This window comes from Balaenoptera ricei, chromosome 17 (genome assembly GCF_028023285.1).
Source record: "Balaenoptera ricei isolate mBalRic1 chromosome 17, mBalRic1.hap2, whole genome shotgun sequence".
Classification (NCBI taxonomy): Eukaryota; Metazoa; Chordata; class Mammalia; order Artiodactyla; family Balaenopteridae; genus Balaenoptera; species Balaenoptera ricei.
In genome coordinates this window covers 41,929,822-41,945,094 of record NC_082655.1, presented here as the reverse complement: position 1 = coordinate 41,945,094, position 15,273 = coordinate 41,929,822, and the positions used below count along the sequence as shown (strand labels likewise).

At 41.4% G+C, this 15,273-nt stretch overlaps 1 protein-coding gene across 6 annotated transcripts in view; it reads left to right on the top strand.

Annotated features, from left to right (window-relative positions):
* Positions 1-913: 913 nt before the first annotated feature.
* Positions 914-15,273, top strand: part of ESRP1 (epithelial splicing regulatory protein 1) — a 58,450-nt gene continuing 44,090 nt past the window's right edge. For 5 of the 6 annotated variants that reach the window (XM_059901654.1, XM_059901657.1, XM_059901656.1 and 2 more), the window contains exons 1-4: positions 1,061-1,283; positions 1,794-1,922; positions 3,191-3,304; positions 6,175-6,289. In XM_059901654.1, the coding sequence (XP_059757637.1) occupies positions 1,152-1,283; positions 1,794-1,922; positions 3,191-3,304; positions 6,175-6,289 (490 nt within the window). In that variant the 5' untranslated portion in view covers positions 1,061-1,151. Of the gene's footprint in view, positions 1,284-1,793; positions 1,923-3,190; positions 3,305-6,174; positions 6,290-15,273 lie in introns of all 6 variants that reach the window. The other variant, XM_059901659.1, reaches the window with a different exon arrangement.

Below are 15,273 nucleotides of genomic sequence, written 5' to 3'. Positions count from 1 at the left end.
ATTAAGGGAGTAGTTGAGAGAAAAGGGCGTGAGTTCCATTGTGCCTGAACTTCCTCACGGGGGACCCCCTGCTGCTTTGCGCGACGCAACTGAGTCCTCAGGCGTCACTTGGTGGCTGGGCGTCCAGCCCCGCGAGTTCCGCTCAGCCGCGCGCGGGGGTTTCACTCCCCAAGGTGGGCAGTACCTCAGGGTTCGGAGGAGCGGGCGCCCGGAGAGGGGGAGGGCCCGAAGGGTTTCGCCTGCTGTTTGCACTTCAAGGTGTGTTGGGCTAGGGAGAGGCTTTTCCGGTGCTTGGCAAGTGCTCCCGCCACCTCCCGGCTGCCGTTGGCCGGTCCCTCCCTCCGCGGTTCGCCCTCTCGGGGCGCCGCGCCCTGGGTAGCTCCGCACCCGAGCCACACCTCTGGCCTCCTTTCTCCTCCCCGCGCCAGGCCTTTTCGCTTGACCCTTTAGGACCTCCGGCTTCGCTCCCCACAGCCGGCATTTCTCCAAGACCCCTACAGCTCGGCTACTTCCAAATGGGTAACCCGTCCCTGCGCGCCCTTTACCCCTCACCCTTTTCCCGTGCGGCCTCGGCTACCCTCTGGGTGGCAACCGCCTCTTCCCCGCCCCTCGCGTCTCCCCCTCCTCCCTTCTCGCCCTCCCCTCTCCAATCATCCAGCCATTGTCTCCCGCCCCCTCCTCCCCTTCCCCCGGGCGGCCTCCTCCCCCACCGCTGCCACGTCGTGGTTTGAAGGAGCCAATGGGCAGGCGCCGCCAGGTGTCTCCTACCTGCACCACGTGGGGGAGGGGGAAGGGGCGGGCAGGTAGAGCCACATCCCAAAACAGAAAAGCTTTCAGCCATTGCGCGCGCCTCCCGCGGGTGCAGCCCTGCTCCAGGCTTTTTGCATAGACGCACGGGCAATTGAATACAAAAAGGACAGGCCTACTCCGCCCTCCTTTTCACCCCCCTTCCTGCCCTGGGTGTGGAGCTCGGGCCAGGTGTGGGCTTGGGTGGTTGGTTACCGCCTTTTGCACCAGCGGCGGCGAGGAAGGGGGGGTGGTCGCTCTTTCTTTTTCTCTTAGAAGAGGTTTTAGCACAGGTTTCCTCGTTCTCACTTCCACCTCACCTAACCGCCTCCCGACCCCCCTTCTCCCCCTCCCCACCTATCGTCATGACGGCGTCTCCGGATTACTTGGTGGTGCTTTTTGGAATCACTGCTGGGGCCACCGGGGCCAAGCTGGGCTCGGATGAGAAGGAGCTGATCCTGCTCTTATGGAAAGTCGTGGATCTGGCCAACAAGAAGGTATTTCTCCACGTTTCTATCCAAATGATAGGAGTGGGGCAAAAGCTTGTAAAAGTTTGGGGAGTCGGTAAACAAGTGCTCTTGTTTGCCCACTTGGGAGGCTGCACCCGGGGCCTAGAGAATCCAGAATAAAACCAAACCTCTTGGCCAACCGCCTTGGAACCGTTTCAGTCCTCCAAAATCTGGCCCAGGTGGGGAGGCCGGGGGCCGCCAAGCCATGCTCTCTACCGGACGGGGGACGCCCCGGGAAGGCGGGGTGGGATCCCTGGGGGCCCAAGTGCTCACTTCCAGGGCCTTTCGGACCTGATCCGGGTGGGGGTGGGGCTGGGGGCTGGGCTGCGACGACCTCTCGGCTACTGGAGCCGCTGGCGACAAGTGAGCTTTGATTCTGAGGCCAGACCCGTCGAGAGGTGTGGGCCGCCCCAGCAGGGGAGCAAGGAAGGAGAGAGTGAAGGTAGAGGTTCCCAAACTGAGGAAGGGAAAACTGACCCCTAATTTTTTCCCCCGGAGGTGGGACAGTTGCACGAAGTACTAGTTAGACCGGATCAGTTGGAGCTGACGGAGGATTGTAAAGAAGAAACTAAGATCGACGCCGAGAGCCTGTCCTCGGCGCCGCAGCTGGACCAAGCCCTCCGACAGGTGACAGCCCTGGGCCGCGCCGCCCACCCCATCTTAGCTACCCGGGCGTCCCTCCAAGCCAGCCCAACCCTATCAGGTCCCACGCCCTCGCCGGGCGGTCCACGCGTGTCCCCGGAGCGAGGGGGCGAGACCCGGGCTTGCAGCCCCTGGTGGACTTTCTGCGAGGAGGTCGCCGCTCCTTTTCGCCTCCCAGCCCCCAGGGTCTTTGGGCCAAAACTTGCTAGCTTTCGAGTTGCTTCCTGAATTATTCCTGGGGCCAGAGAATCGGCCGAGTTTTACCAATCGAGTGATGAGCGGAGTTTGAATCCTAGCGCTCCAGCTCCAGACCCAGGCCCAGACCCAGACCCAGAACCAGACCCCAGACACGCCAGTCCTCTGCCGGGTTTGGGTCTGCAGCTCAGCCCTGGGACAGGGGGCGCTGTGGTGTAGACGAGCTGTGGCGTGGTGGAGGCGGCCCCAGCTGGGTGGGAACCTGAAGGTGCCTGCTTGGGTTTAGGCTCCTGAACTCCTAAAGGCCCGGTTCCGGTTCCGCTTACTTTAGTGGCCTTGGTCCTAGCGCCGGGAGGGTTTGCAGACCCGGACATGTGAGGCTGCTCCTTGGGTCACCGTGAAAGTAGTGGAATCCCCTTACTGGGATTGAGGTGACCTAAAAACCGGCTACTCCAGGGTGCCGACGGGTACTGGATCGCGGATAGGGCGGGGCGCTAAACACCTGTGCACAGGTGAGTGTCCGGCGCTCTCACGGCTTCTGCCCTAGCACAGGAGTTGCGAATTATAGGGGAAAGTTATCATTTCTGGGTTGTGTTACAGGAAACGTATTACTAGATTTTCCAGAGGTCTGTATACACATTACCCACATTCGTATCAGAAACTGACATCTTTCTTAAGTCTAGAACATCCTAACATAAAAAAAAGTAACACCAGAGAATGATGTAATCAGAAGGCAACTTGCTGATGAAATGAGACCTCTGACTTAAAAGTCTCGAATGGATTTATCACAAAAATAGAAGGCGGTGGGTGTTGAACGGGAGGAAGAATGCATTTACTAAATTCTCCTGTGCGTAAACTGAGGATTGACTGGAAAGCTACCCTATATAAAGGAAGCTAGACAGTTTGTGGGAACGGCGTCTTTCTAATGTTGCCTCCAGCAGCGGTGTTCTTCACAGCAGTTAGCGTGGTTTTCTCAGGTTATAACCAAGTGGGGCCACTTTTCAGAGTTTGTAAATCCTGCATCCATTGCATCCCTGGGTGTGTTTTGTTCTTTTCAGTTTAACCAGTCAGTGAGCAATGAACTGAATATTGGGGTAGGAACCTCCTTCTGTCTCTGTACTGATGGGCAGCTTCATGTCAGGCAAATCCTGCATCCTGAGGCTTCCAAGAAGGTAAGAGTGCTGGCTTCTCGAAAAAACGATTGGACCTTAGGGGTGACTGGAGGCTTAAAAAATGGTTTATCCAAGTTTCTCCATTTTAAAAATATGCATATGAGGAGTTAATATTTCATGGGTACAGAATTTCAGTTTGAGGAGATGACAAAGGGATGGTGGTGATGGTTGCACAACAGTGTGGATGTACTTAATGCCACTGAATTGTACACTTACAAATTGTTAAAATGGTAAATATTGTGTTATGTATATTTTACCACAATAAAAATGTCACAACACTTTCAAAGAGATGTTTGAGATTACAGTCATTTTATAGATACCCTTTGGTGACTTAATAAAAGTTTCCTTTTTATGTCAAGTTTTTGAGATGCTTGACATTCTCCCTTTTCCAGAGCATATTAGCTGATTTTTTGACATTTAAAATAACAAGTAAGTTGAACTGTATTTTAATACATTGTAATATTCCCATCTGTGTGCCTTACCCTAGAAAGGAAAGAGCAAAGAAAAATCCAACTAAAACTTTTAAATTGCAATTCTAATAATTTCGTTAAAAAGTTTTGTACTCTGACTTAACCATATAACTAGTGAAATGTTAATTATAGCATACTGTACTTTGTCTGACTTAAAGTAAATGTTCAAAACTGATTGAATTTTGTATCAAAACAATAGGGTCACCCCCATCTTTTACCTTTACTTATCTTTCTGGTATGGAAAAGAGTATGAAATGAGAAAAATACTAGCTTACCGTAGATGTGATTTCTCTCTCTGGGAAGAATACTGAGGGGCTGAGAAAAAATGGTGAGCACAGACAGCAGACCCAGTGTAATCAATCATTGCTAATATAGTTGATCTTATCAACTTAATTAATTAGAGCTGTAACTTTTTATTGTGGTAGGCAGATACTGAACTTGAAAAGATGGAAGTAAAATATTTTTAAGGAAACTTTGTGAGGTAAGTCTTGCAATGAAAAGTTTAGACTGGCAATTGATGTCATAAGTGAGTAGTCAGTGCAGATTTTCTTTCTTTTTACTCCAGTAGGGAAAAGGGAAGAAATGAACTAAATGTATAATGACAACTTTAAAAGTTTGAAGGAGAAACTCAAGTTCCTATATCTGGAGGCTTGAAGAAAACACTCCCTTTTACAGCAACCTTAGTAATTATTTGATTAAAAGGGGGGAGTATTTTTTATTAATTAAATGCTAGACAAATTGCTATACCCTTAATCCAGAAATAGATATATATGAGAATTTTTTTTCCCCTCAAACTCATATAAGGGATAAAACTTAATCCTTCCCTATTGGGCTGGAGGAAAACAGCTGTTTTTGTTATTTTAGGTACACTGCTTTGGATGTGGGAAAACCTCCAGAGAAAAATTGAGACATTTTCCTGAGCCACTTCTATTAGGATTTTGATAAAGAAAACTAAAACAATTAATTTAGTATCATTATGAAAATAATTCTTTTCATTATAGAAAAATAAGGAAATGGTAAAACATAAAAGAAAATAATCCTTCCAGTCAGAAAACATTAAAGTGGTTTTTTGAATGTGAACATAGTTGAATGTATTCTTTCAGAGTCTTGTAGAAAAACCTTACTTTTACAAGGAGCATTCGTACTACACAAACCTTTTAGCCTACTTTAAATTTAATATAACATCAGTATCTTTTGTAAGCAGTAAATAAAATATTCAGTATTTTAAATGGATATACCTATTGAAACCAAACATTTATTGTTGGATATTTGAGTTATTGTCATTATAAACAGCTTTTACATAAGCATTTTTATAGGTAATCTTGAAGATTCACAATTCTTTTGGTAACTGTTTTGGAAAATGTCACCATGATGTATTGATACCTATTTCAAATATAGCATGAGCAGGTCACATCTAATAGAATCCAATAAAGGAAATTTAGATAGAGACATTATTACATAAATATTATGGGTCACAAACATTAAAAAGTATTTATTTCCTTGACTTTATAATGTACAAATTCCCCATAAGTGAATACAAATTATCTTGACATTTAAAAAAAAATCTAAATTCAGTGTAACAAAATTAAACTTTGAAAATTATTCAATGAGGATTTTTTTTTATCCGGAAAAAAAGTGACACAATAGTATAATATTTGCTCTGACAGTTGAGCTTTGTTTAATTACCACAAGAGTGATGCTAATAGCTAAGAACGACTGGTAACAATTTCTCCTTTGCCGTTGAGATTTGTGATATATTTTTTTTAAGTGTAATTTGAGTTCTCAGGTTTAGCCAAAATAATAATGGTCAGGAAAACTAACGTGGGACTATAATTTGGCACAAAAATAATCCTCTTCAGGTAATCAGGAATTTACTATCTTAATCTAATTTTAATACACAGAATATGTATTATTAGAACCCAGTATTTTAAACTACTAGGTTTTAATAGAAAACTAAATTTTGATAAACACATAGAATCCTATGTCTAGATATATATTGTAAACATATGAATCTGTATGAAAACTGAGAGGGCTAATATTGCTACGTGAAAATACAGATGGTCTAAAATAATTATGGCTAGACAAAGTACATAATGTTATCAAACAGAAAATATAATAGCCCAAATGTTTTATAGCTTCAGAACTGTTTTGAATGGAATACATAATGGAGCACAAACATATAATCTATTGCCTTAAAATAAGATGAACTTTTTTTCCATGAGACTTTTATGTAGGATGTAATACTGTAACAGAAAATGAAGACACTCTAATGTTTAATTTAAAAATATTTTTTTAAATTGTGGTAAAATATACTTATATTCAATTCTTAGGTTCCTAATTGTTAGGGAATCACTGAACTAAATTTATCTAGTTAACAGTGTCTACCTTGTCCTTCCTCAGAATGTATTATTGCCTGAATGCTTCTATTCCTTTTTTGATCTTCGGAAAGAGTTTAAGAAGTGTTGCCCTGGTTCACCTGATGTTGATAAACTGGATGTTGCAGCAATGACAGAGTGTATCCTTTAAGTGATGACCCAGGAATCATTTGAAAAGACAGCTCCAGAAAAAAATGGCAATTCAAGAAACTTTAAAACATTTTTAACTTTGACAGTGTATGAAAATTGACTTGTCCAAAATTTGTCTACTGTGCTAGGAAAAATGGTGTAATTACTGGCATCTTTCAAAGTAGTTATAATTTACTGAATTTGAATAGTGATTTAGATGGATTTAGACATGGATTTTTGTTAGGTGAACACATCTAAAATAGAATTCAATTTTGGATTATGAGAGTGGTTTTGTTTTGTTTTTTCAGTTGATGACGAATTGATGAATGTGAAGACCACATTCTTTGCCAATTCTAAGGCCACTTGTTCTGATTATCTTGGTTTTAGGGTTTATTTCATCTTCTTTTGAATGGATAAGAATTTTTTAAAGTTTGGATGTATACTCTTGACAAACAGCTGTTCATTGGCACCCCTTTTAAATTTCTCTGGGTTTGTCAAATACATGTAGATTGTGGTAATTATTACAAGCCGTCTTTTGAGATGATAAAATGAAGCTGAGATTTTACCCCAAATTCTTTCATAACCAAGATAATATATCTGATGCATTATGTATTGTAAAAGTAAATTTTATAATCACAAATCTTGTCATGAATGACCCATCATCTTTCATCCAGTAAGTCTTTAAAGTGCTAACTAATAAGAGTCATGTGCTAACATATCAGATGTAACACTGAGTAATAGAAGGGTTGGGGACTCGCCCAAAGCCACTATGAGAATCATCATGAAGTCAGATTCAAGTTATTTTCATGAACGTGGGGGTATAGATGTTCATTCTAAAAATTTCTCATCCAGTTTCAGGAGCTAAAGCTTGATTTTTGTTTTATTTCAAAATTTCTTGATGAAAAAGATTGTTTGGATATTTTTCCTAACCATTTGTAAACAGATCAAACCCATTTTATTTGCCTTCTTCTTGGAAGTAGGTAGCTAGAATTTTGGTGTAGCTGATTTAGCTACTAGTTAATTACTGGTTTAGCTCCCAGCAGTGCCGGGAGAAGGGTAGAATAAGCTCATTTGAGTGAATTCTTACAAGAGTTTCATTAGAAGGTTGGGACAGTAGAAAAACTTGCTATGTGTTTTGTTGGTTTAAATGCTGTATGAATTAGCTCAGGCTGCCATAACAAATACCATAGACTGTGTGGTTTATTAGCAACAGATATTTATTTTCTCACAGTTCTGGAGTATGGGAAGTCCAAGATCAGGGTGGCAGCATGGTTGACTTCTGGTGAGGGCTCTTTCTGGCTTTCAGATAGCTGCCTCTTCCCTGTGTCTCAAATGGCGGGTAGGGGGAGTGGCGTGGCTAGGAGTGTTGGGAGAGATATCTTTCTTTTCTTCTCTTTATAAGGCCACAGGCCTAACAGATTAGGGCCCCTTCCTTATGGCCTCATTTAACTTTAATTGCCTCCTAAATACTCTATCCCCAGATACAGTCACATTGGGGGTTAGGGCTTAAACACATGAATTTTGGGAAGGGACACAATCCCATCTATAGCAAATGCTAAACCATTTAATGTGCTGGTACAAAACAGAGAACAAAAAATTCTGGCAAAGTATTAGTAGATATTGAAGGGAAAGTGTAATAAGTTATCTTAATTTAGAAAAAGACAACTTGAGTAGGAAAGACAGTATATTAAGAACCGTTTATCCCTGACTGCTCTGTTTTCTCTTTTAGCAAAGAAAATCTTTCCCTAGTAACTGTAGGTCAGATATTAGTAAAAATTTCCATAGCTACAAATAAGAGGTTCTTATATTTAGGTATTTCAGTTTTCTCAGTGTTTTCACAGTTCAGAGAAAGCTTGTTAAAAGCTTACCTATTTTTTTTCTCCTTGGTTTCTTCTTAAGAGCTTCACATATATAAGATTTGGGGTTATTAGTAAACATCTTCAGTATGGTAACCTGGGCTTTTTACTTGCTCGATGCTGTATTATCTACACAATATATATGTACTTTTTTAAAGTACTATATACTTTTATATAGTTTTTGCATTATCTGACCTTAAAGGTGACCTAAGGTGAATGGGTAAGATGCTATGCTGATTTTTTCTGTCATTCCTTTTTATCCTAGCTCTATAACTATTTGTTGGCAGTTTTTTTTCCAAGTACCATGGAGATGAAAATCAGAAATATTTGACTACAGTAAACAGGTGAATTGTGAATAAAGCTAAGCTGGGCTTCATTTCAGGCATATAACACCTGACATTTGAGGAAGGATCTCATGACCATTAAGTAATGCATTCATTGAAAAATTAGGGAATTTTTCTGTTTATTTTAAAATAGCCTAATGTTAGCCTAGTTTCTTTGGACTTACATTGGAAGTCTTAGCGTTTATAGTTTTATTGCCAATCAAAAAGTGGATTTTTGTTTTTGTTTTATTTTTTTGTTTTTGGCCGCACTGCATAGAATGTAGGGATCTTAGTTCCCCGACCAGGGACGGATCCCATGGCCCCTGCAGTGCAAGAGTGGAGTCCTAACCACTAGACTGCCAGGGAATTCCCCCAAAAGTGGATTTTTTTTTTTTTTTAAATTTTATTCATTTATGTATTTATCTATTTATTTTTGGCTGTGTTGGGTCTTCGTTTCTGCGCGAGAGCTTTCTCCAGTTGCGGCGAGCGGGGGCCACTCTTCATCGCGGTGCGCGGGCCTCTCACTATCGCGGCCTCTCTTGTTGCGGAGCACAGGCTCCAGACGCGCAGGCTCAGTAATTGTGGCTCACGGGCCTTGTTGCTCAGCGGCATGTGGGATCTTCCCAGACCAGGGCTCGAACCCGTGTCCCCTGCATTGGCAGGCAGATTCTCAACCACTGCGCCACCAGGGAAGCCCCCAAAAGTGGATTTTAATCTTAAATGTTTTTATTAGTGTTTTATTTGCATACTTCTTTCCCATTTAACAGGTAAGAAATGTTATTACGCCTTTCTGTCTGTGGTTTTTGTTTTATGTTGCTGCTGTGATCAATTACTTTATGACTCCTAGTCAGAGGATTCATTATTTCCCTGACTAGGCCATCAAACTAATTCCTCAGGTCAAAGACAGTCATACCAAATTTGACTGTGCAGAGGATTTCTACAATGTCTGAACTAAAGAGCTGTCCAATTCTCTCAGACGACTAAACATTTTCCTTTCTAATATGGAAATGGCACTGGATTTGGAAACATAAAGATACTCATTACGCATCCTTGATGGTTTTGCCAAGTAGATGGAGAGTCATTTGCTCCAGAGGGATTACCTGTTCCACCAGGTAATCAGCGGGGGAGGGAGAGAGGCTCTTGCCAACCCTCAGAAAGGAACAAGTAAGAGAATTTGCAGCTTTGCTTCCTTGGGAAAGTTACTGGCCTTCTCCAAGCCTCACTTTTATCTCAGGTAGTCCCCAGTGAAAGCTTTGTGAACCGTGGGTGCTATGTAAATGAAGCAGTACAACCACTTTGATAAAAGAAAAGGTTTAGGCATTTCTTGAATGCAGTCTTGGTTCATATTTTAGCACATATTTTCCTCTTTTGTCTTTGTGTTGGTTCTAAAACCATTTCTGGTGTTAGTGTTGATCCTCTGAGTTATTCCTGCTGCAGTTTTGTTACCTGCTTTGAGTTATGCAGTCCTAGCTGGAAAGAAGACCTCATTTAGCAGGTGAACTGTGGGTGGCATTTTGTAAGCTTTTTACTTAATCATGTGAGATGGTGAGGGTGTGATGATAGGAATTGGGGCCCATGTGATCTTTTTTTTTTTAAAGGAAGAAATTTATCATAGATCCCTTGGGGAAATTAATGCTAGTTGTCCCCTGCTGAAGGTACATTTTGATTATGAGGCTATTTGTATAATGACTTATCTGTTTTTTTTAAAAAAAAAACCTATTTCCCCCACAGTATTGGATGGAATTACTTCCTCCTGGTTTCTTAACCTATTTTTTGTTAGCTTTGTAACTCATGAGCTGATTTATTCTCCTTAATCAAGACCTCTACCGTTGTGTTTATTTCATTTTGCCAAGCCTTTACTAAGAACTCATTTTAAATGAAGTATGGCCTTCTCCGGAGAGCAGGTGAAAGAAGAGAACTATCTATCAACTGGGTGCTTACTATTTATCCCATCAGTAGCCTCCCAAGAGCCCAGTGGAGGAGGTATTGCCCCCTTTTCATAGCTAGGAAAACTGAGGCTTAGAGATTTTATCTTAAGTTAGAAGTGTCAGCATTTGAACCTGAGTCTGAGTGCAGACAGTCTGCTTGTTAACTAGGGGATAATGTTCTAGAATTTATAAAGATTATTTGAGGGTGGGGTTGGCTATTTAAATAGATTATCTCCCTTTATAAATTTATAGTCTGTGTTTCCTGAGACTAAATATTCAGGAGAAAAGGGAAGTTAATTTTGTAAAATTTCAAAGTTTTAGGGTATTGCATCCATATGTGCTGTTTGATATTATAAGCATATGCCGTTTCACTAGTGCAGCTTTCCATTAACAGGGCAAAAAAAAAAAATCACTAAACCACTCTTGTCTACCCATCCAAGTGTTAGTAGGGGTGTGTGTGTCTTTCCCTGTGTTTGTGTTTCACCACTTCTTGGTGGGGGTATACGATATGTGCTTCTGTGGGCGTGCTACTGACACAGTGACGAGGGCAAGTTTTTCCCATATATTAAAGAGGGAGATAATAGCCTTACTAGCAGAGTGGTTAAGAACACGAGCTCTGGAGTCAGATTTACTGGGGATGAATTTACTGTACTTCTCAGCCCCAGTTTTCCCATCTTGAAATGGGCATAACTATTGCAAGGAATAATGAGCTAGTACATGCAACCACTCAGCCACTGCCTGCCCTACTGTGTGCTCTCCAGTGTTGACTGGGTTGTAGCATGTCTCCAAAGAAGAAAGCCATCTGCCAAAGACTCTGAAAGGACTTCCTTATTGATTTAAGACCTTATCTAAACTATCTTACACCTAAAAATTTTTTTTCTAATCTTTCATGAGACTGGTTATAGACCTTTTAAAACATCAGCTACATGTTAGTACAGGTAAGCTTTCAGGGTTTAGCTTCTCCATTTGTAAAAATAGTGTGTGCAAGTGTGGTTCATTCGGCACTTATGTGCTTATTTGTTATGACTAGTTGAACTGAGCCTTTGCAGTCGCAAAACTGTCATTGCTCTTCTTAAAAAGTGGAGGCAGATGCTCAATCCTCCTTGGCACCTTTCTGCGTATGAAAGGGATTTTAACTATCACCAAGTGTACAGTTAAGTTGGGTTAGTAGTTGACCTTGTTGGCTGGGGGGGGAAGAAATTATCTTTGGCACCACATTGGTATGATGTGAGCCAAACTGGCGAATACTCTGGTATGTGGTCTGTAATACGTTAGGTGACTAGAAATACTGTATATTCTTGGCCAGCACTCAGAGTTGTTATGTTAATTTTGTGTGGTTTATTTTGATTATAAAATAATTTACTTTTAAAATGTGAGTTCGGGAATTCCAGGATAGTTTTTTTGTTTTAAAAGGCTTTGGAAGACATTATCATGGAGTCTCCCTTTCCTAATTTATTTATGCCATATAAATGTCTTTTTCTAAAGTAGAAATTTTTATCTTTTTTTTTTTTTACATTAGTTCCTACTTCTACCTTATTTCTTCGAAGATATAACTGACTTGTCAGTTTTGCGCTTTGTTAACAATAATACCTCCTGAAGTAATATTTGTTAGGATGGATCTCGCTTTTTTTGTTTGTTTTTCCCCCTCTTGGAAAGAGTAAGCTTCTGAGGAATAGAGTTAAAACTATGGTTTTAGATTCCCCAGCATTTATTACTGGTATAAAGAAAGTTTTTGTTGCTTTGGCTCTTAGTTACATTCTTTTACACTGGCATTCTTGATTTGCTTCTTTCAAAGCTCATTTTAAAAATATAGCAGGTTATTTATAGAACCTGTTTTTTATTTTTGTATTTTATTTATTTGGCCATGTGGCAGGTTTGAGGGATCTTAGTTCCCCTACTAGGGGTCAAACCCCTGTCCCCTGCAGTGGAAGCATGGAGTCCTAACCACTGGACCGCCGCAGAAGTCCCTAGAACCTGTTTTTTTAAATTATACAACTCCTATAAGGGTAATTTATCACTTTCTGTTTTCTCCTTCACATAATTGTAGGAAATTCAGTTCTTAGTTGGAGCACGATTTCAACTTTTCTCATGATATTTTATGCTTGCTATTCCTTTGTTCCTTTAGCATAGGAATTTTATTGAAAAATGTCTGGCAATATGGGCAGTTATGTTACTCTTATAAAAGAGTAAACAGAGTAGAAGGGGAAGAAACAAACTTGTTGTCCTGGGGGGGGCGGTGTTTAATGGTAATGAAAAATGGCTTTGAGTTGGAATTTTGAATTGGGATGCAATTTTAACATAGTTTAAACTTAATTGCTCCACAATGTATTTATTTTATATGTGTGCTTCTTTTATTTTTATTTATTTTTAAATTTTTATTTATTTATTTATTTTGGCTGTGTCGAAGTCTTAGTTGCGGCGTGTGGGATCTTTTCTAGTTGCGGTGTACAGGCTTCTCTCTAGTTATGGTGCGTGGGCTCCAGAGTGTGCGGACTCAGTAGTTGCGGCACACGGGCTCCCTAGTTGTGGCTCGAGGGCTCAGTAGTTGCGGCGTGTGGGCTCAGTTGCCCCGCGGCTTGTGGGATCTTAGTCCCCACAACCAGGGATTGAACCTGCATCCTCTGCACTGGAAGGTGGATTCTTAACCCCTGGACAACCAGGGAGGTCCCCTACGTGTGCTTCTTTTAGATAGAAACTAAGAACTTAGTTTTAAAGAGAGGTTATTTACCAGGGAAAATTGAGTGTTCTGAAACCAAATGTGTCCATTTTCCGCAGTCAGAAAAGGTAACTTCTTTTGAATGGATAAGTTAATATTGATGGACTTTGTGGCACTAAGGAAACGTTCCTTCTGTTCAACTATAGGCGAAGTCTCTGGACTTCTCTAAGTTCTGTGTAAATGCAGCAATTTGCTCAGTTGTATCCTGACATGCTCATTTTGTTCCCACCATGTCTGGCTTTACTGTTCCTCGTTTCCTCATGGCGTTTCTCATTTGCAAATCTGGCTAAGCCTGTTGGTGCTGTCGTGGCTGCCTCAAGGGCAGAATGACTAAGTTGCATGACAACCATAAACCAGGAGGCACAGACTCGTCTTTCCTTCTCTCAAGATCAGACGTGCAGCAAGTAATTCAATATATAATTATAAATTGATAGGAGAAAGAATTGGTACTAAAAGTTTTTTCTCACTTCCGTTTATTTGTTGTTCATGCTGCATTCTGGTAAGAATTATGAAAAACTGAATGAATCTTCCGAAGACAGTGGTGTGAGTGAGTGGGTGGGCGGTTTGGGCATGCAGGAGGTTGGGTGACTTTTAAAGGTTGCTGGGAGCTTAGAGCTGCTGATCTTCCTGGTGTGTGATGACTTGAAGGGAAACATGTTGGGACGTGTTACGTGGGACCAAGTTAGCCAAATGTCTAGAACATATTCTTAATTTAAAAAGTAGAATTCAGTAAAAATAATTCTTCAGCTACAAAACACACAGACAGGATACTTTACGTTGTTGCTTTTGAGCTACCTTTTTCACTTGGCTTTCATATCATACATTTAGAAAGCTTCTCACAAACTATTGCTCAAAACAAAACAAATTAAGCAAAGCTTCTTATCTTGGTTCAGGGAATTACAGACACATTGTCAAATCAGAGCTGGGAAACTTGAATGAGTTACAGAACTTCTCTCAATCCTAGTTTCTTCATCTGTTTGGTTTTACTGTTATCTACCTGGCAGGGCTACTGCAAAAATAGGAGGAAATAGACAGTGTTTGGCACAAAATGGTGTGTAGTAAATGCCATCATTTATGTCAGTAGAGTCTTAGAAGTAATAGGTGCTGTGGTAGATGGAAAGAGATGAGAGGAAAGCGGACCTGTGCTCAGGAAATGCATAATACAGTTGAAGAGAGTAATATTTTATAGGAATAGTATCTAATCAACTCTTAACTTGATGGTTGTGACCTAGAGCAGTTAAGGAAGGCTTTGGTGCTGAGTGGGAGTGATCCATGGTCTAATTTGGTTATGGGATTAAGAAGATACGAGGGTTTTATAGGGGAGTTACCTGAGCAAAGGTGAGAAGGCTTATGCCTCTTGTCATTGATAGAGGAGAAAAAACTGGTTTGAATTGAATATAGTTTCCAGTTCCTTCAAAGCTTAATTTTCCCCCCAAGATTCTGTTTTGGGATAGAAGGTTATGATGTGGCAAACATTGCTGTGGCATTCTCTATTTTTGGCAATTTTCATTCCTCTAGGTCAGAAGTCAGCAAACTTTTTCAGTAAAGGGCTAAAGAGTCAATGTTTTAGTTTTTTGCAGGCCACGTACAGTCTCTGCTCATTCTTTCTTTACAATCCTTTAAAAAAATGTAAAAGCCATACTTTTCTCTGGGCTGCACAAAAATAGGGTGAGGATCAAGGGTTGACTCTTGCTGTGTTTTCATCCATGTTCCTTACGGTGTAGGGTATGCGTGTGTGTGTGTGTGTGTGTGTGTCTGTGTGTCTGTGTGTGTCTGTGTGTGTTTGTCTCTGCTGATAGGGGTTTTGCCACAGCATCAGGTTGGTCCTTATGCAGTGTTTCCTTGGTCAGATTTCTTCAAAATTTCTGTCTAGTAATGGTCTCTCCTACATGTAAAAGTTTTCTCTGAATCAATAGATGGTAAGGGGTTAAGTTGCCCCTCTTGGGAGCTGTCGGCTTATACCTGTGGTTCTCAACCTGGGCTGGGTTTTGCCTACCTGGGGACATCTGGCCATGTCTGGAGACATTTTTAATTGTTATTCCTGGAGGTAGGTAGAGGTCAGCATGCTACTAAAAATCCTATAGTACACAGGACACCGCCCCACCCCCCAACAAAGAATTATCTGCCCTATGTGCCACTAATGCTGAGGTTGAGAAACACTGGCTTATACAA